Genomic DNA, 24618 nt, shown 5'->3' on the forward strand with positions numbered 1-24618 from the left:
TTCACAATAATATATAATAAAATTCTTTATTATTAAAATATGAATATATGAATATATATAAAAAACTAAAGTTCAATCAATACTGTTTCATTTTTTTGTTTTTTCTTAAAAAAATAAACATAAAATATCTTATTTTTTTATTTGTTATTTGGATTGCGATACTTAGAAATATGTTTATATTTCATTGAATCAATTATGATCCACAAGAAAAACAAGCATCTCCATTTTTAAGAGAACACATAAATTTGGAATCAGTTTCATTGTCGTTATCGTTTTCCTTTTCAGTTTGTGTTTCCTTATCTTGTTCTTTTGCATTTACGAGTCGGCGTAGTTTTGTTTTATTAACGGGCTTAAGTCCATTCGTTTCTGATTCTGTTCGTAAACAATACATACCAGTCTTTAAACCCTAAAAACAAAAAAAATCATTATTTTTATTATATTCAACATATAAAAATTTTTTTTTTACATTAAGAATATTTATCATATCTAGTGAAATATTTTCATTCTTCCCGGCGAAGTCCAGAATATTATCTCTTGCAATGCATCTTTGCTGTTTATCATTATTTAAAAAATGAACTCTATACAGCTTATCTTATCGTTCTATATTCATGCGTATTCTTTTACGTTATGTATATGTAAATATAAGTGAAAGATAAACCTGAGACCCTTAATCAGTAAGATTAGGGTTTCTACGTAACGTCTCATTGAACAAACATCACCAGTTATGCCAGCGAAAATAATTTCATTGTCATTAATTTAACATATGAAATATTCATTGATTATTTAGGTATTATTTAGTTTACCATTCTCCATCCATAGAAATGCATTGACGTGAGTTTATCCAATGTTACTTTGGTCATATGAACATTTAAAGATTGTGATTGATCGATGAAAGGTCCACGATCGGCTGCCATTTTAAGAATAATTCTTTGTGGAATTTCCCATACAGTTTTATAAAGTAATTTTATATTTGTCGGAATGCGATCGATATTCTATAAAATATTCCCATTATAAGCTTAATCGTACAAAAAGGGAATACATAATAATAAAAAATATAGAATGCGAGCAAGAAAAGACAACTTGCCTGAACAGAACCATTATTAGCTGTGATTTCATTTTTCATTTGTTCATTCCAAAGTTTTAATTTTGTAAGTTCTCTTAATAAATGCGGATTAACGACTTGATATTCTTCCGATGAAACGCGTTTTAAATATATGTTGCTTTTATATGGCTCTATAGACTCGTTATTTCCTAGAATTTGAGCAGTAGATGATGTTGGCATTAACGCAATTAACAATGAATTTCTTATACCAAATTTAGCAATTTTTTCTTTTAATTTATTCCAGTCCCATAAATCTGTTGGTGTGGCATTCCACATATCATATTGCAGAATCTGTATATAGAAGAATATTTACAATGAAGTACTTTATAAATAAAATGATAAGGATTAGAAATTGTTTATGATCGATAACTTACGCCTTTACTAACAGGACTGCCTTCGTACGTTTCATAGGTTCCTTTTTTTTCAGCCAATTCGCAACTAGCTTCTAACGCCCCATAGTAGAGCGTTTCAAAAATCTGTATATTAAGCTTTTGAGCTTCTTCACTTTCAAATGGAAAACGCATTAAAATAAATGCATCAGCTAATCCTTGTATACCGATACCTATCGAGAAAAAAAATAACGTGTTAATAAACGTTTTATATCATTTTGTATTATTTTTAAATCATACAATTTACCAATGGGTCGATGTCTAAGATTCGATATTTTTGCTTGTGGAATTGGATATTGATTAATATCTATAATCGTATCTAAATTACGGGCAACAACTTTCGTAATTTCTTTAAGTTTTTCAAAATCAAATCTTTTTTCATTAGTATTCACAAACATGTTAACAGCAATAGAAGCTAAATTGCACACAGCAGCTTCATCAGAGCTCGAATATTGGACAATTTCGGTACATAAATTACTATTTTGAATGGTCCCTACATTTTGTTGATTTGATTTGCGATTGCAGTGGTCTTTATAAAGCATATACGGACCGCCAGTTTCTTCTTGCGATAGAAGAATGGCTGACCATAATTCTCTTGCTTTAATTTTTCGATTGTAATGACCTTCCTTTTCATACCTTAAAAATTAGCCACGATTTTAAAAATAAATTACAATTGAATTTCTTATCAAAATATAGATAACTATAAATCGTAACACAGCTTACTTGGTATATAACTTTTCAAATTCTTCTCCCCAAACCTCAGCTAATCCAGAAGATTGACGAGGACACATTAAAGACCAAGTATCATCGTCTAAAACACGTTTCATAAAGAGGTCTGGTATCCATAAAGCATAAGATATATCTTTGGCTCGATTTTCTTCCTTTCCTAAACATAATTAAAATCGATCTAATGTACTTTAACATCTGTTATATTAATGCGCTAATATAAAATTTATAAGGACAATAAAGTTTAATTACCAGTATTTTTTTTCAAACTTAAAAATTCAAATATATCAGAGTGCCAAGGTTCTACATAAATAGTAAATGCTCCTGGTCTTTTGTTTCCACCCTGATAAACATATTCAGCTGTATTATTATAAACTTTTAACATAGGAACTAAACCATTGGACACTCCAAGTGTACCAATTATTCGCGTACCACTTGCTCTGATACAGTGAACATTTAATCCAATACCACCTCCAGATTTACTGATTAATGCACATCTTGTTAAAGTATCACAAATTCCTTCTATACTATCTGAAGCCATTGTTAATGAAAAACAACTAAAACAAACATTTTATCATAGTCTACTCGTTTGGAGTAAAGAATATGTTCAGTAAGAAGATGTATCGTTCGGTAAAGAAATAATTATCTATAAGCATACCTGGACATTTGTTGTTTCCCAGTACATGCAGTAAAAAGAGTCGGGGATGCATGTATAAAATAATGTTCTGATAAGAAATTATATGTTTCAATAACTTTATCAATGTCTTCACCATGAATTCCAACAGCTACTCTCATTAACATACATTGTGGCCTTTCAACAATTTTCCCATCAATTTTAAGTAAATAATTTTTTTCAAGAGTTTTAAAACCAACATAATTGTAAGAATAATCTCTATCATGAATTATGGAATGATTTAATTTTTCAGCATTTCTCTGGATAATGTCGAAGTATTTTTCAGAGATCAAAGAAAGACTTTTACCTGTGCGCTTGTTTTTTGCATGATACAAATCAGATATTACCTCTGTAAAATAAAAAATTTGCATATAATAAAATTATTGAAATAATAATTACATATAATTCTGTTAAGTATCTTATATATACCACTAAAGTTTTTTTTAGTTTCTTTGTGAAGATTAGACACTGCAACTCTAGCAGCTAATGAAGCATAATCTGGATGCTTAATACTCATAGTTGCTGCAGTTTCAGCTACAAGGTTGTCTAATTCCACAGTAGATATACCGGCATATAAACCATTTATAACTTGAATAGTAACTGCATACTATAAATAATAACAAAATTATTTATCACGCTTATTATAAATAAAATATCAATAAGTAATAGCATAAATAATTTTTCAGAATCTCTATAAAGAAATAATTACGATTTTATTTATAGTTTTTACTTACAGGATCAACATATTCCATATCTAATCCAAAACATAATTTTTTGATTCTAGATGTTATTTTATCAAAATGTACATCTTCTATACGCCCGCCTTTATAAAACAAAAATATATGTTAAATTATAATTAGATATCAATTGTCTTGCAACAATGTTAATTTAATATTTTTTTTCTCAATACTTCTACTTACCCCGTTTTATTACATGCAATTTCGTTGATCCAATCATTTTTTAATGTATATTATTTCTTTAATTTCTTATAATCACCTAACACGCGTAAATGACTCTAATATTCTGGCGGGTAACGGAAGCAATCGAATGATATAAAATGAACTTAAACTGCATTTACAATATCTATCTTTTATTTGTTATTCCGACATGAATATCAACCTTTAATAATGATGTTAGCTCGTACTCGATCGGCGTTAAAAAATATTATAGCATTTCTTGCGCGATTAAATCCCTGGACAAAATTAGGGCGGATGCTTATTAGTGGTTTGAGCTGATTGGTCAAGATCGAAGTAATCTTATTGAGCTATATTATAAAATATAACGAAAATTAATTACAGATCGATAATTTGCTGTTAATAACATCATGTACGTTTCACAAATTACATACAAACGAAATAAAATTTACTCATTACATCAAATGGTCTACTAACTTTGTTATTCGTTGAAATGTAAACGATTTAATTTGTATTTCATCGATACTCACCATGATGTAACTACTTAGGAACAAGAATTAATCATTTTATTTACATAAATAATAATATATAAATAATTTACAGCTTGTTATATAAGGGGAACAGAAAATCGTGTTCTATCTCTTGTAAATTCGTAGAACTGAGGCAATTTTAGATTCATGCCTTTAAGATGATCCTGCAGATTGCGTTTCTTGTGTAGCTATAAAGAATGATAAAATTCAATTAATTAGAACATAGGTAGCTCTATGACAATCATACCTTTATAAGAATATTCCAAGGCAGTGGCAATCGTTCTCATATCTCCTTCTATACTTCGAGCCCAATTTTCTACATCGCCAATTTCTTTCAAAGCACTTGAAAATGATTCTATTAAATTCAACCAGGATTGTGTCTGTTTAGCAAAATTAGTTGCACTATGTTGTAATTGTTTGGCTTCAGCATCAAGCTTCTTTTGATTTAAATATGCTTGTGCTACCCTAGATATAAATTATACAATATAAATAATAGGTTATATATGTAAAATATAATAGGTTATATATGTAGATCTGGATGTAATAGTTACCCAACATTCAAATGATCTACGAGTGCTTGAGTTAAATTGCTAGCAGCTTGAACAGCTTCCTTACGTTTCTGTTCTGTTAAAAAATAATATTTTTAAATATTTTTTTTTACGTTGTAACAAGAAAGCATTAAAATAATATATCAAATGAAGGATAGTACCTTGTCTTTCTTTTCTCGCTGCTTGTTTACTTTGATGTTCCTTGACAATTGATGATAACATGTTTGATTTTTTTTTCTCTCGAATGTTCTATGCCTATGTTACGAATACATATTTATACATACATATACATTTATATATATATATATATATGTATGTATACATATATTTATACACACATATATATAGAAATATGCATAAATGCTTTAATTATTTAATTTATATAATTATTGAATTACTCGTGTTACCATACAAGCGATTATATTGATATAATTACAAAAGTTACTATTACGTTATTTAAATACTTTTCATTTATCCCTATCAGATATTACCGTCCATATATAAAATAATTTGACTTACAAATGACTTACTAATACATTTTATATTGTTAAAATTGTTGATCACAGAAAAGTTAATCTAGTGTATTCTGTCTTTTTTTTTTTAGTACAAAAACAAAAGTACTAATAGAAGATCAAGAAAAAGCAGAGATGGCTGTGTATAAGCTATCCCGTCTCTTCGGTATTATTCATTTCTAGTTGGACTACTGGAGAGGTAGTTACTGGTTGTTATTAAGCACTGTTAGTTGACAAAGTTGTTTGTAAACAACGTTAACCAAAAAACGTACAAAGTGTTTAAGTTGAATATGTATGTATCTGCAGATCTTTAAATATAAAAATAAGGATTTTCGATAAGAGGTAAGAAATCAGGTTTGTTATTCATAATTACCAAATTGTAGAAGTTATTTTCCTTATTCGAGTTATTAATTTAAAATGTGAAAATTGTTGAAAGTTTCACCTATAGTAAAATTAATTACATCCCCTCTCACCCCTCGGCACCAGTCGACGAATGGTCTATTTGAAAGTTCAGATGGCGTTGCTTTCAGTTTCTTTTACTTTTATTTTACGGGATAGCGATGATGGCGTCCGGTTTTCGATGGCGTTCGGTTGACCTGTTGATAGTCGGACTGAAACTAATGTAGAAAAAAGAATTATGAGATTTGTGTGAATGCCGATAAGTGAAACAAATGATTCAAAAGAGCTAAAAAGTGAATTATGATCGTCTCATTTGACGATCAATATTTTTTCATAGAGTATAATTCTTAACCGCACAATGCTTCAACATTTTGTGCTCATGAAAATTAGCAAAGAAGTACTGTCATTGCGTATGCGTCTGATATAAGTTGGCGCGCAATGCTTCGTATCATTACACATGTTCATTGAATATTTTCAATAACGAATGCTTGAAAGCACTTTCAGTCACATTTTTGATGATATACGAAAATGTAATGGGATTTTGTGATTTTGTGCAACGTTAACTTTCCCCTCTCGCTTTTCTTATTTTTCTTTGTAAAATAAACATTTCAAATTTTCTCTAAGAGAGAATGGCAATTCGACTTACACTGGAATGTGGACATTCATCAGTATTACGTGAGCGTACCACTCCTGAAGGTTTTACTCATGATTGGGAAGTTTTTGTACGAGGAGTTGACAACGCAGACATACATCACTACGTTGAGAAAGGTAACTCTCCTTGTATGCAGATAAATCTTTGCGAATATTCTAAACTTTTCTCTTACATACTGCTATTTGTTAATTTTTAGTTGTATTTCAATTACATGAAACGTTCGCAAAACCTAAAAGAGTAATAAAAGAGCCACCTTATGTGGTAAAAGAATCAGGATACGCAGGATTCTTGATTCCAATTCACATCTATTTAAAAAATAAGGATGAACCCAAAAGATTTCAAATTCTTTATAAGCTTAGTTTACAACCTAGAGGAAGAATCATTAATAAAGTTATACGTCATAATGAAATAATTAATAATCCATCAGAAGAATTTCGTAGAAAGCTTTTAAGAGGAGGTGGCGTAAGTATATCGAACAGTCTCTTTCTCCCTAATGAAAATTCTGAAAATTCTACAAGTACTAATGTATATGATATGTCATTAAAAAAAAAAATATATATATTCTTTTTTAATTTTTAGATCATAATATCCAGTACGGAGAGTACGTCGGACAGAGGCGAGATAAAAACTCCCGTTATGGTTGGTAAACCAAAGTTATCCGTGGGCGAGCCGAAGAAGCATCGTCTGGTAGAATCCAAGACATCTAATTCATTCGCTGAATTGTTTGGTCCTCCCATAAAAACAGCAAAAATTTCTCCAGAAAGTAAGAAGGTTACGCAATCAGAAAAAAGTAGTACCATAAAACCTATAGGCATATCTGAAAAAATTGAAAAAGTAGATAAAATTACAAAAAATAAAGAGAGTCCGCATAAGGAAATAAAGAAAGAAAAAACGGAAGAAAAAAAGGATAAAAAGATAAAAGATCCTTCTAAAGAAAAAAATAGAAGCAAAGAGAAGTCTAAAAGACCTCCTAGTCCTGGAAGTAAAGGTTATTCGAGTCCTACTAGTAAACGACCTTCTCCCCCTCCCATAAAAAGGCCCCGTAGTCCTTCACCCTCTTCTTCTATAAAACGGGCTCCATCTCCAAAGTCTAAGGAGAAAGATATAAAAAGATCTGTTCAAGAAAAAGAAAGGGAAAAGGAAAAGGAAAAAGAAAAGGAGAAAGAAAAGGAAAAAGAAAGAGATAAGGATAAGACAAGAGATGGTTCTAAAGGTTCGTTGGATATAAATAAGACTGAAAAAAAGAAAGATAAAAAGAAATACAAGGAGGAAGCCTACAAAGAGAAAAAGGAGAAATACAAAGAAGGTGAACGTTCTAGTATTAAGGAAGCTCAAAAAATAAACGATAAAAAATTGGAAAAGGCAGAAAAAGAGAAGGAGAAAACTCAGGATTATAAATCGGTGAAAGATGGCCGAAAGTCTCCTAAGCTTGTTAAAGAAAGTGACAAGATTAAAGATGAAAAATTAATAAAGGTGGAAAAAGTGGATAAAGAAAAATATGAGAAAGTTAAGGAGAATAAAAGTGATAAGGACAGAACGAAACATAAGCACAAGAAGAAAGACAAGAAGGAAAAGAGAGATAGTAGTAGGGAAAGAGAGAAGAAGGAAAAACGAGAAAAATCCAAATCGTCTGGAGAAAAACAAAATAATTTGCCAGCCTCGTCGAATCCTCTTTCGATGCTCTTCGCAAATATGCCAGAAAGAGATAGCAGTGATTCGGCACCTTCCGTAGACGATGATTCCTTTGTTGAAACGAAACCAGTATTGAATATAAAAAAGGAATTAGATGATACAGCTCCTTTGACTCTTCCAATGGAAGCAGTAAGACCGCCCTCGCCACCACCCGTAATTGATATAAAGAAAGAAAAGAGTGATCGTAGTAAGAGGGAAAAACCAAAAGGAAATAGGGGAGAAGAACGAGAAAACAGGAAAAGAAAACGAAGAAGTGAAAGTAAGGGTGACGACGAACATACTTTTAAAAGGGAAAAGGATAGAAGTCATTCGACTTCTCCATTATTGGAACCAGTATCTTCCAGCCAATCACCGGTTGTAGTGGATGTCGATTCTATTCACGCGGTAAAAGAGAAGGAAGATCGTCATATGGGAGAATTATTAACAATTAAGAAGGAAGGAGAAACCGACGGCGAGCAGGTAGCTCCGGACTCTACAAATTGTCCTTTGGTAGAGTCAGACATTGGGGAACCTCCCATATTTAACGAAGATTATGTGTCACAGTTGAAGGATTTACAGCACAAAATAATGACATTACAGGATAATCAAGAATTACAGAGAGTTGTTCAGGTAATAGAAGAAACAGGACAATATGAAATAACTAAGAAAACATTTGATTTTGATTTATGTGCTCTCGATCGCAGAACGGTACAACGACTCCAACAGTTTTTTTCTGCATCATGACTATCTGTAATGTAAAGCATGACACTTTCTCTATTTTTTTTTTTTTCTTTTGTTACATATTGCTCTATGTGTAAGTCGTATTAAGTCATTTTCGATCTATCGTTTCTTTCGCTATGTGATAAAACGTTTATCATACGATAATACCCCCGGGAGAATTCCGCTATTTACTTTTAATTCTTAGAAAAAATTGATTTTTATATTAGATTCATATACATTACATTGTGTCAGTTGCAATGTATTAAACATTATAATAATGATGCAGGTTAATAATTCAGCCAAATGAATGCATATAAATGATATGTATCTAGATAGCATAAAAGTTATATATATTGGACTGTATATATGTATATATACATATATATATATATATGTATGTATATATATATGTATATATATATATACACACACACACAGAGACACATACAAACGTACACATATAGATTTAAAGTATTATATGTATTGGACGTTTTACATCAACCAATTTTAATGAAAAGTGCTAATGAAAACGATATCGTTATCTTTCATAAAATTTTAAAGTACCTCACGAATTTTTAATTGATAGAAATTGATTAAGAATGCGCGAAAGTTATTCTATCAGTTACATAAAAGAATATGAAGAAGATAATGAAAACTCAAAAATGCAACATGTAGTTAATATTTTTACTTTGTTATCTAAATGAAAATGATATATTTGTTTGCTAAAAACACGTAAACGAATTATTCCACCTTCTCCACCTTCTTGTTGTTAATCAACAGCGGTGGAATGAACGAATTATTATTTTATATAATATACGTGTTTATGTACTGATTAATAAACATTTCTTCAAGGTTTTATTTATGATAACTTAATAGAGACTGTAAATATATATAGATATTACGTATTTGCGAAAATACACAATGTATAAAAATGCTGATAGGAGAAGATGTTATTGGTTTTATATTTTTTAATTCTACTATTTTTTTTAACATAGTCGTTATTTATAGGAAAAGCAGCATGGCGTCAAATATAGAGCATAATTTTTTTTCTTTTTTTTTTTTTTTTAAGACATTTTTTTATCATCATTATTATTTTATTCGAAATAGAGTGAAATTAATTTTATCTCCTATCTCGTTTATCATTCGATGGAATTTACGTGAAATTCTTTTCTGGGGAGTCTTGCAGAATAATCTTTAAAATATGCATTTATTCAAATGAACAAACATTTTGATTTTAAGTAATAAAAATATTATAATTTTTGATTAATTTTATGATTTATTTGAAGGAATTGTTTGGAAATTGGGTTTCTTTTTTTCTTTTTTTCTTTCTTTTTTTTTTTTACTATGTAATCTCCCCCGGAAAGTTGCCTAGAATAAGTAGTCTTTAAGATGGAGTCTTATATTTATTCATATTATTAATGATGTTGTATAAGAGCGATATTGCAAAATGAAAATTTAATAATCACTCTTTATTATTATCGCCTTTATTATTAGTGCACTTTGTATTATGAATAATAGGAAAAAAATAATTATTTTTTTCTATATATATAAAGGTGCTAAGTAATGAACTGAATTTAATGTGTTGAAACTGATTTGCTATATTTACGCACTCATAAATTTCATATATAATTAATTCTATTTTTGCAATACACTTATACTTACATTTTACAATTAGAATATTTCTTGTAAATATGTTGATCCATTATGAACTATTGTGTTCAAGATCTCGATATTACTACTTCAGTATTAGTAATATCTGTCCTTAGTAAATTTATAATTACATACGGAATTTGCAAGGAATTTTGCGATTTTCGATAAATATTTAGGATAACAAGCGATACATATATATATATATATTCTCAGAAACATTGTAATTACATAAACGCACTTTTCAAATATCATTGAAACAGTCATGATGTTGTGTGCAATGGATACACCAAATAGAAGAAGTTTAACGTTTTGATATTGATAAATAATAAATAAAAGAGTGTATATAAATGATAATACATAAATTAAGATACCATGTATAGTTTTACAGAGTGTCATTTCATAAGAAATAGATTATATATTGATTCCTTTGTAGTGCTGCAAACAAATGTGGTACTCGACTAAAAGCGATATAATGAATCCATATATTTGAAAAAGTGTTTTCAAATGTCACCAGATAAAGCATTTAGACACGCATAATTTTTCATGTGAATGTTTATTGATGGTGTTCTTTTTGTTTCTCTTTCTTTTTTTCTCTCAACGATCGTTGATATTTTTCATTTCATAAAGTGATAAATACAATTAGATAATGCTCTATTATTAAGTATTGTATGTTGTCAGATGTTGCATGTCGATATCGTATAATACTATGCCTTATTAGTTAATAACCGATCGATTTCTTCCCACAAAGATATGTGGAACTTTTTTTAATTTTCAATTTTTAATTACTTTTACATCATACGTTTAATAAATTTAGTTTATTTATTTGATCGAAGTAAAGTTCGTGTGATGTATGTGTATCTTATTATCTCTTTTTTTGATTAAAAGTCACACATTACATATACGATTGTATGATTTTTTCGAATAAAAATAACAGCGATCACTACGGTTTTTTCTTTCTAAAATGTTAATTATACGATTATTTGTCTCATAATAACATTATTTTGTGAACACTCATCGAAGGCATAATTTGTTAAGTATAGAACAAAACTAATACGCATAACATTCTAAATAATAGTTTTTAAGAGAACGAGAATTATTTCTTCTGATGAAAGGGACGGATTGGTCACTTTCAAAAACCCAGTACAAGGCAGCATCACAATTTATAATATGCCATTCGATGAACACATGTCTCATTCTGTGTATATTGTTTATTATAAATATAATAGAAAATATAATAAAGATCTTATATATAATTGTCTATAAAAATGCTATTCCTTTGGAGTATATGAAAATAATATATAGCACAAGTGTTACATAAAATAATACTTACCGTCGTTCGACGTAATTCGATGTTTTGGCACAACACTTCTTTTTGATTTCTTTCTTTTTCTGTTCTATTAAATAATGTTAAATCATCAATTTCGAAGTTTAAGAGAGCGTTAACTTTTTTTTTTTCTAATCCCCCAGCACGGAATTGCTACCATGTCTTATTACGGTAGTTTATTAACATGATCGTGTTACAGTTGCTTATTACATGATACTCTTCGTATAACAGTTTAACAGAATAAAACTTAATTAGCTGTCCGTCACGTTAACGTAAAGAAATGAATATGGACGCGTGTATGATCGCTAATTGATCTTGATCACAATCGCGATAGATCTTTCACTCATCCTTTTTTTCTTTTCACGAAAAATTCCAAGATTCTCGAGACGAGAGAGTCGTTGCCTTTAACAAGAAAAAAAAGGGCAGAATCGATAAGAATTAGCCGAAGCATAATAAAGATAAAAATCGATCTAATATCCTGCCAATTCGGCGAACGTGGAGTCCATTTCGTCGGCGAGTGACTTGTATCTGTCCTTGTTGATACCAAGCTCGTCTGCAATAAGAATGGTCACGTTAGTGTTACAATTTTATTTCCGAAGCGAACAAATTACTTGGATTAAAGATCATCGATTAAACTACCGTAGATATTTTTTCTATTTTGTAAGTAGTACCGATATTATCTCTACTTTGTTTTTTACCAGACCTGGGTAAAATATTTTTTTTTTAAATAATCAACGACTAATATAATTTGTTTTGATACATTTCGCCTCGTCAAATTTTTTAATATTAAATATTTTAATATCAAATTTTACCCAACTCTGTCGAGATGATTTCATTCTGATATTTTTTATCAATAAATAATCAGTTTGCTAATTATCTAACTATAGTAACGATCTACTACTGCGTAGTCGTTTCAAAATATAAAAAGAACATTCAGATCATTATGATACTTTTTTTCTGAGCTGAAAAGATAGTAGACTTAAGTCGAAAAATAAATAGGTATGTCAAAAAATCGAGCTTGAGCGAAAGCTTGAGTATTATCGAATTTATTTAGTCGGTGTTAGTTATTATTAGGATTAGAAAGAAAAGAAATATGGTTTTTTATTTTAGTTACGATGCATATCTACCCATACGAAATATATATATATATATATATTTGTATATTTATATATATTATTGCAATATTACAGAAATAATAAATATATATTTATTTCGCGTATGGAGATTATTTAAATTATATATTGATGAGATAGAAGAACAATGAAAAAACTTGAAAAAAAAGGCACAATACAGCAAGAGCTGGTGGTAAAAGTACCTGAAGTACGACGGTCCACCTTCGAGTAAAGTTGTTAAGCTTTTTTTTTTTTTCTATTCTTATTAAGCTGTCAATTGTGTATGTAGTTTTATGCGCGTGAGCGTGTATTAATTAAAATATGATGCTGAACGTAAATTAAAATGTAAACGAGAAAAAAGAGAAAAGAGAGGGACGAGTTAATTCTTCTCTTTTCAGCTGTTTCAAAGCACATGAAATCCAAGCAAAACTTTCCAAAATCGGACAAATTAGTAGAGAAAAATCATATGGAAAGGAAAAAAAAAAAAATGTATATTTTGTAGTTTGCAAATAAATATCTCTAATTGTAAAAAATCGATCTTAAAAAAACGATCCTGTCCAATTTCGGAAAAAAGGAAAAACATTGCAAAAAGCGACAAATATTCATATTCACGAACGTACGAAAGACAGTGGAAGGAATTGAATAGAGTAAAGGGGTAGTGAGTAAATTTAAAGAGAGATAGATAAATATATATAACGAGTGTGAGATTTTTTTTTGTTTTTAGTAGCCAGAAAGCTCAGCGAACGTCTTGTCCAATTCTTCGCAAACTGTTTTGCGTTTGTCCTTCTCGTGATATAACACGTCTGCAATAAAACAAATCAATTTGCATTCAAAGTTTCGTGAAGGAATCCATTAAATGGTTGTTCATATTTCTTCTTTATATTTTCCTGCTTGAAAAATGTTATTATTTATTTTAATCGAACGATAAAAGTATACCATATGTTTCTCGAGTAAATATAATCAATTCGAAGGACGATTCATCGTATTATTTTATGAACGAAGCTCCTAATACGAGAATATGATTTTCAAACGAATAAAAAAGTTAAAAAAAAAATTATTGCTCCTTTAAAGTGTCTCTATAGAAATCTTTATTTGTCATAAAATAATTGCGAATTTATTGTAGATATCAAAAGTCTTGTATAGTCGGAAGCGAGTCAATGAAAATGATAATAGTAAAATCCGATTATGTCATAAATTGTGCTGCTTATATTTGCTAATAGATCGACGAGACAGATTTTATTTTATTTGTTCGGTAACTCTTAAAGCACTCATTGTCAATTTGCCAGATTATGTCACGCAAACCCAAGGGAATGCGTGTTTTGAACACGACTCTGAGAATGTATCAACGTGCCAAATAAAAAGAAACTTGTTTCCCTTACGAAAATTATACTACCGAGTACGTCGAACTTACCCTCAAGCCTGTCAACTTCCTTCTGGAGTTTCTTCACCGTCTTCTCAGCAAATTCTGCTCGAGCTTCTGCTTCCTTCAGTTTAACGGTCAACGTTTTCAATTGACGTTTGAATTCTTCGACTCGTTGATTGGCCTAACGAGATGAGAGATCGATAATAAAAAATACAATATAAGTCGATAATACAAACTTTAAGGGACGATATAAGAGAATTACCTTTTCTTCGGATACCTCCAAAGATTTCAAACTGTTTCCGACGACTTTCAATTCTTCTTCTAATTCCATGATCTTTCTAAAATATATGAAAAAATAATATCGATTTTATTTTCAAAGAAAATTCATTTTCCAAGATGTCCTGCTAATTAAATTCACCTGTTAATTAAGTAACAATGAAATATATCAAATATCAGACGATCTAATTGATCGATTAAGTGATCTAGAATGTACGCAAAAGAAAAAATAGCGTTTGAAATTATAATATTCGGAGTTTGGATTACATTCCATCGAAGATAATTTTCTAAGAGGATGTACTCACGCTTCGCCCGATTTGACACGATCTTCAGCGACTTCTAACTCGTCTTCAACGAAGGCCAGCTTGCGCGAAACTTCGTCCGATTTTCCATCAGCATCTTCGGCTAGAAGACGAGCCTCCTTAAGCTGATTCGTCAGCTGATCCATCCTTTCCTCATCCTGTTGAGCACGGTTCTCCAACACTTTGCACATACTGTCAAATTGCAGTAGGAAATGATAAAAACAAGGAAAATAAAGGATATTATTTGTTTTATAAAGCACAATGAACGCGAGTTCTACAAAATCGATTTATCTGGAAAGCAATATTTCTTTTTTTTTCATTTTAATTATAAGCAATTATGTCACCAAATAAGTAGGAATTAAGAAATTTGAGAAATAAAGTCTCTCCTCACCGGCTAGATTCATCAGCAGCTTGAGACGCTTCAGCAAGTTTGGCAGTCGCAGTGTTGAGACGTTCCTCGGATCTTTCTAGATCCTCTTCAATCAGCTGGACTTTCCTATTAAGAGCGGCGACCTCGGATTCGGCCTGAACAATACGATCGTACGCGAACGACATAGAAAAAATAGTTTCTCTGGAGCTTTTTTTAACTAAAGCAATCTGTTTTGTTTACGTTCGAGAGAAGATATCGGTTGGACCGAATCCAAAATGAATGAGACCAAGGACACGAATTTTTGAGATTCGATTTAACACGTTGTTCGAACTTGATCTTTAAAACATCTATATATAAGATCTCTTTCTAAGAAATTGTTAAATATTTCATTGGTAAGATTTTTTATATTTATCGTGTTAAGTAAATGTCACCATAATGACAGGATCAAAAAGAGATTATTAACTGTTAGACATTAGAGATCGCAATTAAATTTTTATAACGGATAAAAATATATTTTTTGATTGATAAATTCACGAAAAAAATTAGAAGAAAGAACACTCACATTGGTAAGAGACTTTTCACGTTCCTCGAGATCCTTATTAGCCTGCTCGAGATTTTGTTTGTTAGCTTCGAGATCGCCTTCGACCTGAGTGAGCTTTTTCGTAAGTTCCGCGACCTCCTCTAGGACCTTATCCGCGCGCATATTCGCCTCCTTCGCCTGCGCTTCGCAGGTATCGGCTTTGTCCTGCGCATTGTCCTTCTCAAGCTTCATCGCTTGCATTTTCTTCTTGATCGCGTCCATGATGGCGACCTTTTTCTTCCGACTTTCTTCACGAAACGATCAAGTTTTCTGCAAAAATCGTCAAAGTTTAGTTAGGGACAAAGGATTTTTTTTCTCTCTCGAGATACGGGAGGACGATGATAATCCAAGTTAATCAATTTCAAAATTATCTCGTTTTAGCGTGCAAATGATTCGCGTTCCTAATCAAAATCACATTTCGCGAGCATTTTTTCGTTCGATCAGAGGGAACGTTAAAGACGATCGAGCGTACACGCATGTACATACTTGTTTCGTGCGATTAAATATTTCTGATCAACGATCCAAACTAATGAAATGAACAACAAAGGAAAAATTCTTACGTGACGCGCGACGAAGGTGACATATTTCAAAACGAAGTTATCGGATTTCAAGTCTTTCGAGCTTTCCACATTTCGAGGAGCTTTCGAAAGAACGCCGACATAATTTTTAGCTGTGTAATATGTATCCGATTGTGTGCGTTCGCGTGCACGGAAAAGAGCACATCAGGGTGTCCACGGAAATAGCATCTACAGCCGGATTCTATAAATACACGTGAAACGACGTCGATGGCGCGACGAGAAGAGGGCAAAACTAGCAGAATGTAAGCCAGAAGAACGAGCTTTACTTGGCTTCCCACCGACGACCGACATTCGATCTAACTGACGCTTATTAATAGCTTTTACGAAGCTTTTAGCAAGAATCCTGCGAATAATCGCGATACGATTTATTGTATGAACATTTGTTTCCTTTTCTCTATTATTTATTATTTTATTTTTGTCACTTTTTTCTTATCGATATCACTTGCCTTATTATTCGGATAGCAAAAGTCACAAATAGAGATTTTTCATTACGCATCTTATCTTTATTCGGATGATATAAAAATCAACAAGTGGTCTTGGCTCTTAATCGATCATTAATAATCGACGACGTTCGATATCATCGATTTAGTAAATTTTCTAGCAAAGCTAATAACGTCAAATCTCAATGATTCATTAAGAAGTCATTTTTAAGACATTACGTTGCCCGTGTGCTAGAGAGAAGTATTAATATACTCCTCTGGAAAATCAAACGAGCACCTGATCGAATATGTCAAAATGACACTTGCGAAATATGCCGAGTGTTTCGAATTCTCAAACCATTTTTAACGCGAGAGAGGAAACCTAGCTTTCTTGAGAACGCGAGTTCTCACGGACGTTGTTCTGCCATTCGCGTTTATTTATAAAGATCCTCCTAAGAGTCTGGAATTAGAAAATCTTTTCGTGAGTATTTCTAAGCATCGTTCTCCATCCAATCGCCGTTGTTACTGCTATCTCGACAATTATTATTATTGCTAGACGTTGGCAAATATGCACATGCGAGGATTGTTAAAATAAATAAACGAAAACGTGTTTATTGTTATTTAAGCATTATGCATCAGATCGATAATACATATCGTTAGACGATATTAGAAATACTACTTACGACATATTGCACGTTATGTTACACGTCCAAAAGCAAATTCTCGTTCGTTAGTGTAGCAGCATTTTTTTTTAACGATATTTGGCAGCGGTGTTAAAGGATCTCATGAAGATATCGGAGTTCCTCCTAAAGCAAATATTAGACGTCCTGTGAGACAATTCGGAGGCTTCGTGGCGTTTGCTATGCAAATAAAAAAAGAAGAAAGAGATGGTCAATCGAACTCAAATACGTCGAAAAGCTTAGCATGCAAGGATGGCGTTTAAAAAATGATCGCTCGTCGAGATTTTCAACGTCTTGACATTTTTTGCCATGATAATCAAGAGGAAGAAAGAGAGAAAGAAAGGGAGAGACAGAGTTTCCCTCGAGCGGTTGAAAATAGCATGCAAGCGGAACCATCGAATGCTAGCAACCGATTTATTTTCGTCGCAAAGTGTGAATCACGAAATTTTATCCACTGCTGGATAATCTATCCTTTGATAATTCGTTGGCGTAACTTAAGTCTTAACGACTTAACGACTTTTATTTTCACTTTTTCTTTTAGCAGATAGATAGAAACTTTTAATCTCTCTTCTAATCTCTTTCTATCAATTCGAACGAATTAAAAGTCGGTTGGCTGAGCAAGCTTAGTTAATTCTACTTACAAGCATCCTCGATAGCAACGCGTTCTTGTTAAGTGTCTTTTCCCAAAAAAACACAAAAGCACCTGCAAGCTTAAGCGTAGTCATTCTCTCTTTTTTTTTTCTCTTGTTAGTCGCCGTGGTACTTGCATCTTCATCGATTCACGAATTTTTTCTTTTTCGTTTTATTATTTATTTATTTATTTATTTATCTATTTTTTTTTTTTTGATAGCAGACCAAACAATACTCCTTTTCACGTGTGTCCTCTTTTTCTCGGCACTCGCGTTCATCATCGATAAAGAAGAAGATAGATATGTGAAAATATCGGAATAAGAAAACAGAAGGGATACACTTGGACGACCAATGTTGATGAAGAACGAAGAAGAAGAAGAAATAGAAGAAGTAGAAGTAGTAGTAGTAGTAGTAGTAGTAGTAGAAGAAGAAGAAGAAGGAAGAGAAGATGGTTTTCTTCGTCGATGACATCTCTTCGATTCGAGTTGACGAACTTACAACAGGAACTTACCTAACTCGAGCGAGCTGAACGGCACGAGTTGAGCGTCTGAGAGAACCGGGAAAGCTAGCCCTCGAAAATTACGAACAGAAGGATACGAATACGTTGGATCTGATTGGTGGGGGAGCCCCAAAAATGGCCCGTCACGAAAACTTACGTCGGGGGTGGGGCCCCGACGTTTATTTTCTGCTCTTACAACGTCCACACGAAAATTTCTCGTTCTCTCACCTTTCCGACAAGATCAAATCTTCGTTACTGAATTTTTTCTTTGCATTTTCTCTCTCTCTCTCTCTCTCTCTCTCTCTCTCTTTCTCTTCGTTGATTCATTTTTCTATTTTGTTTTAAAAATATCTCGAACGATTAAAATCATATCAGTTTTGCTGAATAGAGTAAATAACGAAGTTCGCAAGGAAATATAATTGTTATTGTAAATTGATCTATTGAAATTTAAGAACGACACTCAAGATTCGAATTTATTGTCTAACCATCGGCCACGTTTATCTTTTACCACTGCCATCTAAATACATATACGCCTTTATCATTGTATAACGATACTACTACTAAAAAATTGGCCAAATTTCAAGATCCCTGAAAGATTGTATAAATATTTGAAGATTCAATCGCCTTTTTTTTTACGTTCTCTATATTGTTTCGTTAAAATAATCAGGTGAATGTAGTGCCCTGTATACAGTCGACTTGGCAAATTTACGATCGTTTAACTCTTTCAATCTTCTTCATTGGCTTTTGCTCTGTTCGAGTAGATTGTAAACCGAGTATGAAATTTTTAGTAGTTATTTTAAAAAGAAGAAGTTGAATTAATAAAACGATCATTTTTATATGGTTATTTGTATATGTGTAATAACTAAAATTATTTGACGTTATTAACGTTAACGAATAAATCAGGATTAAAATTTTGTCTGATACTTGCGAGATTCTTATATATCTATATACAATTGTACGTATATATATATATATATACATACACATACACGTAAGTAGTTTTTCAGTTATGTTAAATTCGTCTTTCTTATTGTTTATTGCGCTTTTTGAAGAACATTATATGCCGAGTAAGAGGTTTTGATTAACTGTAATTAAAAAATTGTCCGAGTTTAATAAAAAGTTCTATTAATCGTACATAGAATCGTACTTACGTTCATAAAGGTATCGAGATTTACTGTAATAAAATATCCGCTAACAAATTCGATGGGATTTGCCGCACGTTGCATCATTATTACAATCATTTTTTGCGAACTATTGTCTAACGACGTCCAGTTTGACTCGGCAAATGCAACAGCAATGTGAATACTCTGAAAAAAAAAAAATGGAAAAATATTTACGTCTTTATTGTTTACAATCTTAAGTTCCAACTCGATCCTTTCAGTCGAATCATATTTAGCATCACTTACTGAATTAACGAACCTTCAATTTCACTTCATTGCCGTACCAACAGAAAATATAAATTTGGACCAACAAAGTCGACAAATATATTACCAAGGCCATGAATTCTGTACTCAATAGATCATTTTTAAGTAGTTCGAACATGCTCAAACAAAGGACTACCGAACTGATAAAAAATTGAGCAAATATCGTCATGACAAAAGCTTCATTCATTTTTTCAGCGATTCTAAAGAGAGAAAAAAAACGAGTGAAAATTATTGCAAGTAAAAAATATGATAAAAATATGATTTAATACTTCTACTGTCTTTCGTTTCTAAATAATAAACAATATTTTTTCGATGATCAAAGAAAAAAAAAAACTTACTGATAAATTTGATAATGATGTTGAATGCATTTTCGAAGATCGTCGATACCATTACAGTTTAAACGTTTCAGTCGACACTTCAATATATCTATTTGACAACAAATTTGTAGTAAAAATCCACAAAACAGTGCATCTATCGCGACGTGAAAGAGAGAACAGGCTGTCATCGATATCATTTGATAAAAGTAAGTTAAGTAAAAAACGATCGAAGAGGAACAGTCGTAAGGTACCCAGGCTCTGAAGGGCAACGTTTTCGCTTGTAAGTCAGTCAAAAGAGAATTTAAAATACTTGATAAAACTGACGTCTCGATCATGATGGCATAGTGAAGCGTATTAGCCCTGAACAGACGAAATATCGATGAAACAATTTATCTTTCCATTCTCTTCTTTTTCATTTCCTTATTATTTCGATCAATGTTGCATTAATTATGTTGTTTATTTTCAAACGAAATACAACAAATTATATCAAATTAATACTTTCAAAAACATTTAACTCACCGAATAGTCCGATCATATTTTTCTTGAATCTTCGATTCTTCGGAATCAACAGAAAAGCGCATTTCATCTACGAGAATGTCAATTAATTTTATAATTTTTTCTCGTGCCATCAATACGTTCACTGCTTTGCAAAAACCGATCACCATTGTCAAAAGCATGTGAGAGCTTTCGGTGAATTCGTTCATGTTGTCGACAGTGAACATGTCAATCATTTGCGAGCATAGAAAGGAAGAGACAAACAATATCACGAGAAAAGTATAAGTACGATAGATGATCTTTTTGCAAGTGGTTGTCCATGATGTTGGTTTCCATATACCACAAAATATTAAAATTTTAAAAGGCAACGATAAGATACGCATTCTTAATATTATTTTTATCTTGCAATTATATAATTTTGTTCGATTATCAAATTATCTCTTTCTTCTAGTCATCTAATGATTCGATAAACAAAATAAGAAAGAAAAAGAAACTGAATAACGTAAAAATTGTATCGATTATCCCGTTTTACAAAATCGTATTTCACATCGCTAGAAAGTCACGAATTTTTTTTATATGATAAACCAAGTGATACTGTCTCTGTACCTATAGTACTACTACTCAGGAAAAGACATTGTCGAAGCGCTCTCTCTCCCCCACGCAGTAATTGCATGCGAAGAGACTACTGTTTATCCTAAAGCGTATAATTCCAGCCAGTTGCAATTTTTATTATCGATGATTTATCAAATGATAGGGTACATTTTACCTAGGATGACATTGTCTCGTAACAAAAGAAGGTAGTACGACGACAACTCTCTTACAGATGAAACTTTTATTCTTTTCTCCCTATATTTTTTGTACCTTTCAACATTTACATTGTGAATCGATTATTTATAAATGATATACAACACTGGAGTCGTAGTTCTCCATTCCCTTTTCCGATATACCGTTTCTTATTATATCTCCTGTGTCTGCTGCAAAATATTATATGCAGAGTACGAAGTCTTAAGCACCTAAAATAAGAGACATAATGGACAAAGTATGGGATCGACGTTCAGGTATTATAGGGATGGGAATACTAACGCTGACGAAAGAATCTAAATTGACAGGAAGAATTCTTATGACGACGAAGACGATTGGCTTCATCGTACGTTTCATCATAAACAAAAGAGTCTTCCTGATATCATCGCTAAGTGTTATCCAATCAATATTGAAAATTGTCATTGAAATTTCTTGGCTCTGTAAAAAAGTATTATTTCATTTTCGATAAATAAGAATTTTTACTTTTATCTAACAATGAAAATATTCATTGTATTCATGCGTTAAAAAGTATTCAACATCTAATCAGACCTTCGTTTCAATTAGACTTCCATACCAACAATAGAGATATACTTGTGTCAATATGCAACACATGTACAACAATATTTTTACACACTCGAAGGAAATCGGTGAAACTTTGGTTAATTGATACAATGTAAAACATACTGTCGATGTGGTGATGAAAAATTGAATGAAGATCGTAAATTCGAACATCTTAATCACGTTATTGGCAAATCTATAAAAGAAAAGCAGAATTATTTATTTTATTTATATAATTTCACTCGACTTTTTTTACGTATTGAAACAGTAATTTCGTAGCTCGTTAAACGGAAGTCTTTCTCCGTTTTAGAAAAATCTATTAAAAACATCCGTACATTACGTTCATTTTTAATGTTACTGTATTCATATGCGAGTAAACATCTATGATTTATATTCGATAATAGAAATGATGAAAATGACATGAAATAAAAATTTAACAAAAAATCATTAATTAACTAACTTGTATATACAGTCGTGATGACGGATACATAGTTTTAGAACAGGTTTATTTTCGTTTGTGATCTTCGTCAGACGATTCTCCAAAATTTTGATTTGACAACAAACATGTATTAGAAAACCGAAGATTAAACAATCTAAAGCAACGTGAAGTGCCGCTCCTATTAGAAATGCTAATATTTGATGAAAGTATGTTAAGTAAAATACATAAGTTGTCACGTTATTATCAAAAGGTAACCAAGCTCGAAAAGTTAATTGTCTTTTCGTCAAATTTGTAACTAGAGACAAAGATGAGAAACTAGCGACTGATGACGAGAGTAAGAGAACATAACAATGTGTGTTCAATCTACAAAAAAGAACAATTTTTAAATCGAATTAAATAAAATACAAACGTGAAAAAAAAAATATATAAATAATTCGTATTGCCAACCTCGACCACTTGTCAAACTTGACTTGAATTCTTGTTTCCACATCATCGGATGGTTCGTATGGCTCTTGCGTCAATGTACCAATTAAATTAACAATTTCATTGCGATTGACCATGAGACTCAGCATTTTGAAACATGATATAAGTTCCGCGAAGAATACATAAATATCGTCGGAAGAATCACTCGAATCGTCTTCATTCACAAGAATACCGATGGCTTGTGACAAGGACAGAGATGATACTAGAAAAGCTACAAAGATCGTGTATAAATTATATGCTAGACGTTTATAAAATGATAACGACCAAGATGGAGGTCTCCAACATCCACAGATGCTGAGAATCATAAACGACGATGCTAAGATCGTCATTCTCATGTATAAATTACAAATGTTTTTCCGATTTCTTTTTTAAAATATAACTTTTTTTTTTTTCTAATATCGTTTACTTGAACTTTCCACAAAAGACTATCATTTTTTAATAACAATTTACTGACGACACAACATGCACTAAAAGAAACACATATTCTCACGAACTAAAAGAAAACTTTTTATTTTATCGATATTTTATCTCCCCCATAAATCAGACGATCAATGTAATTCTATACTCTATAATCGCAGTATGTCATTATTATAATGTCAAATAGGAAAAGATACAATTTTTTAAATATGTAAATCGTTTTTCTCTACCTCACAGAAAAGAATGACAACCCTTCAATGTTCTATCATTATTGATCATTAATTATTCCTATGCACTGTGCGTGGAAGCAGGGACATAGTAGGAAAAAAATGCTTTGATTTTTTCTCTCTGACATGAAATTATTATAATATAGCTGAGTCTGCCTTTTGCAAAGGTAGCTATTTGTGAAAAGCAAAACGTTTCAGTGAAGATTAAAATTCCTCTCTTTATATTCTACGTCTACCCTACTTGTTTTTATTTCAATAATTATTCTCTAATTTCATTGTTTTTCAAACAATTCCGAATATGATTTAAATTGTCCAGTTGTCGTAATTAAAATTATCCATATTTTTTTTATAAAAATTGTATTACCTTAAGCGATAAAACAGGAAGGCCCGATGAATTTTCTTGCAGGTAAATTATTTTATTCTCCCCTTTTTATCTCTCTTGTAATTTTCATTAGTTACATCATACGTCTATCATACCTAAGTACTAATTCAAATCATTTACATTGGTTTATTTTTCTACATCTTTTTTACTTACTCTTCTTAAGTTTGTTCCAAGAAGTTGTATACCGTGTATGCGGTCTTAAGTATCTGAAAACGAAGACAATCGTAAAACATGGAACTATTACAACATTTTGTTATCATCATAAAAATACTGACGCTCACGAACGAATCGAGATTTAGAGGAAAAAGATCCATAACGATAAAAACGATCGGCCTAGTCGTACGTTTCATCATAATCAAAAGACTCTTCTTGATGTCATTGCTTAGCTCCATCAAATTTGTTTGGAACATTTCGTATGCAATTTCTTGGCTCTGCGTAATAAATAAAATATTATTT

At 31.4% G+C, this 24618-nt stretch overlaps 6 protein-coding genes across 9 annotated transcripts in view; 1 reads left to right on the forward strand and 5 right to left on the reverse strand.

The window, feature by feature from the left end:
- Window positions 1–74: 74 nt before the first annotated feature.
- On the reverse strand, window positions 75–4194 carry LOC122634910 (ribonucleoside-diphosphate reductase large subunit-like). Its single transcript, XM_043824420.1, has 11 exons — window positions 3811–4194; window positions 3625–3713; window positions 3320–3497; window positions 2876–3239; window positions 2470–2774; window positions 2215–2377; window positions 1739–2127; window positions 1477–1664; window positions 1085–1393; window positions 804–992; window positions 75–406 (listed from the first exon to the last, which is right to left on the reverse strand). The coding sequence occupies exons 1-11, from the start codon at window positions 3845–3847 to the stop codon at window positions 194–196; spliced, it is 2424 nt and encodes an 807-aa protein (XP_043680355.1). The 5' UTR covers window positions 3848–4194; the 3' UTR covers window positions 75–193.
- Window positions 4195–4341: 147 nt separating this feature from the next.
- On the reverse strand, window positions 4342–5899 carry LOC122634918 (biogenesis of lysosome-related organelles complex 1 subunit 1). Of its 3 annotated transcripts, none has more exons than XM_043824438.1 (5): window positions 5768–5899; window positions 5044–5131; window positions 4886–4958; window positions 4582–4799; window positions 4342–4522 (listed from the first exon to the last, which is right to left on the reverse strand). In XM_043824438.1, exons 2-5 carry the CDS (start codon window positions 5102–5104, stop codon window positions 4488–4490), a joined length of 387 nt encoding a protein of 128 aa, XP_043680373.1. In that variant the 5' UTR covers window positions 5105–5131; window positions 5768–5899; the 3' UTR covers window positions 4342–4487. The 3 variants fall into 3 exon arrangements, with proteins under 3 accessions (XP_043680373.1, XP_043680374.1, XP_043680375.1); XM_043824439.1 differs by having other exon boundaries at window positions 5044–5137; window positions 5768–5892; XM_043824440.1 differs by having other exon boundaries at window positions 5837–5890.
- LOC122634911 (protein AF-9) lies at window positions 5421–9692 on the forward strand. Of its 2 annotated transcripts, none has more exons than XM_043824421.1 (4): window positions 5421–5736; window positions 6418–6561; window positions 6642–6907; window positions 7025–9692. In XM_043824421.1, exons 2-4 carry the CDS (start codon window positions 6423–6425, stop codon window positions 8858–8860), a joined length of 2241 nt encoding a protein of 746 aa, XP_043680356.1. In that variant the 5' UTR covers window positions 5421–5736; window positions 6418–6422; the 3' UTR covers window positions 8861–9692. The 2 variants fall into 2 exon arrangements, with proteins under 2 accessions (XP_043680356.1, XP_043680358.1); XM_043824423.1 differs by lacking the exon at window positions 5421–5736 and adding an exon at window positions 5915–6323.
- A 2279-nt stretch (window positions 9693–11971) lies between these two features.
- LOC122634916 (tropomyosin-1) lies at window positions 11972–18768 on the reverse strand. The gene is made up of 7 exons (XM_043824435.1): window positions 18632–18768; window positions 15796–16083; window positions 15255–15388; window positions 14867–15055; window positions 14548–14623; window positions 14334–14466; window positions 11972–12363 (listed from the first exon to the last, which is right to left on the reverse strand). Exons 2-7 carry the CDS (start codon window positions 16033–16035, stop codon window positions 12281–12283), a joined length of 855 nt encoding a protein of 284 aa, XP_043680370.1. The 5' UTR covers window positions 16036–16083; window positions 18632–18768; the 3' UTR covers window positions 11972–12280.
- A 140-nt stretch (window positions 18769–18908) lies between these two features.
- The window catches only part of LOC122634990, a 13890-nt gene continuing 8180 nt past the window's right edge, over window positions 18909–24618 (reverse strand). Inside the window, exons 15-24 of the mRNA XM_043824621.1 lie at window positions 23101–23495; window positions 22675–23016; window positions 22206–22410; window positions 21869–22094; window positions 21762–21826; window positions 20880–21274; window positions 20382–20720; window positions 20039–20243; window positions 19771–19926; window positions 18909–19704 (exon numbers count right to left, since the gene is read on the reverse strand). Coding sequence (XP_043680556.1) covers window positions 19654–19704; window positions 19771–19926; window positions 20039–20243; window positions 20382–20720; window positions 20880–21274; window positions 21762–21826; window positions 21869–22094; window positions 22206–22410; window positions 22675–23016; window positions 23101–23495 — 2379 coding nt within the window. The 3' untranslated portion in view covers window positions 18909–19653. The remainder of the gene's footprint in view (window positions 19705–19770; window positions 19927–20038; window positions 20244–20381; window positions 20721–20879; window positions 21275–21761; window positions 21827–21868; window positions 22095–22205; window positions 22411–22674; window positions 23017–23100; window positions 23496–24618) is intronic.
- LOC122634914 (odorant receptor 22b-like) overlaps window positions 24097–24618 on the reverse strand; it is a 2422-nt gene continuing 1900 nt past the window's right edge. Inside the window, exons 5-7 of the mRNA XM_043824432.1 lie at window positions 24438–24593; window positions 24316–24368; window positions 24097–24264 (exon numbers count right to left, since the gene is read on the reverse strand). Of these exons, the coding sequence (XP_043680367.1) occupies window positions 24321–24368; window positions 24438–24593 (204 nt within the window). The 3' untranslated portion in view covers window positions 24097–24264; window positions 24316–24320. The remainder of the gene's footprint in view (window positions 24265–24315; window positions 24369–24437; window positions 24594–24618) is intronic.

Source organism: Vespula pensylvanica, chromosome 16 (assembly GCF_014466175.1).
Source record: "Vespula pensylvanica isolate Volc-1 chromosome 16, ASM1446617v1, whole genome shotgun sequence".
In the NCBI taxonomy this organism is placed as follows: domain Eukaryota; kingdom Metazoa; phylum Arthropoda; class Insecta; order Hymenoptera; family Vespidae; genus Vespula; species Vespula pensylvanica.

What these genes read in the sequence shown, in the direction of transcription:
- LOC122634916 (XM_043824435.1), bottom strand. Translation starts at nt 16,035, where the DNA reads ATGGACGCGATCAAGAAGAAAATGCAAGCGATGAAGCTTGAGAAGGAC. An exon ending in GTGAAAAGTCTCTTACCAAT is followed by an intron (nt 15,389 to 15,795) that starts GTGAGTGTTCTT and finishes CGTATTGTTCAG; the next exon opens with GCCGAATCCGAGGTCGCCGC. An exon ending in GGAAGTTGACAGGCTTGAGG is followed by an intron (nt 12,364 to 14,333) that starts GTAAGTTCGACG and finishes TTCTTATTGCAG; the next exon opens with ACGAGCTTGGTATCAACAAG.
- LOC122634911 (XM_043824421.1), top strand. Translation starts at nt 6,423, where the DNA reads ATGGCAATTCGACTTACACTGGAATGTGGACATTCATCAGTATTACGT. An exon ending in ACATCACTACGTTGAGAAAG is followed by an intron (nt 6,562 to 6,641) that starts GTAACTCTCCTT and finishes GTTAATTTTTAG; the next exon opens with TTGTATTTCAATTACATGAA. An exon ending in AGCTTTTAAGAGGAGGTGGC is followed by an intron (nt 6,908 to 7,024) that starts GTAAGTATATCG and finishes TTTAATTTTTAG; the next exon opens with ATCATAATATCCAGTACGGA.
- LOC122634910 (XM_043824420.1), bottom strand. Translation starts at nt 3,847, where the DNA reads ATGATTGGATCAACGAAATTGCATGTAATAAAACGGG. An exon ending in ATTGCATGTAATAAAACGGG is followed by an intron (nt 3,714 to 3,810) that starts GTAAGTAGAAGT and finishes TGTTTTATAAAG; the next exon opens with GCGGGCGTATAGAAGATGTA. An exon ending in ATTTCTATGGATGGAGAATG is followed by an intron (nt 407 to 803) that starts GTAAACTAAATA and finishes TTTTGTTTTTAG; the next exon opens with GGTTTAAAGACTGGTATGTA.
- LOC122634918 (XM_043824438.1), bottom strand. Translation starts at nt 5,104, where the DNA reads ATGTTATCATCAATTGTCAAGGAACATCAAAGTAAACAAGCAGCGAGA. An exon ending in AGCGAGAAAAGAAAGACAAG is followed by an intron (nt 4,959 to 5,043) that starts GTACTATCCTTC and finishes ATTTTTTAACAG; the next exon opens with AACAGAAACGTAAGGAAGCT. An exon ending in CTTGGAATATTCTTATAAAG is followed by an intron (nt 4,523 to 4,581) that starts GTATGATTGTCA and finishes CATTCTTTATAG; the next exon opens with CTACACAAGAAACGCAATCT.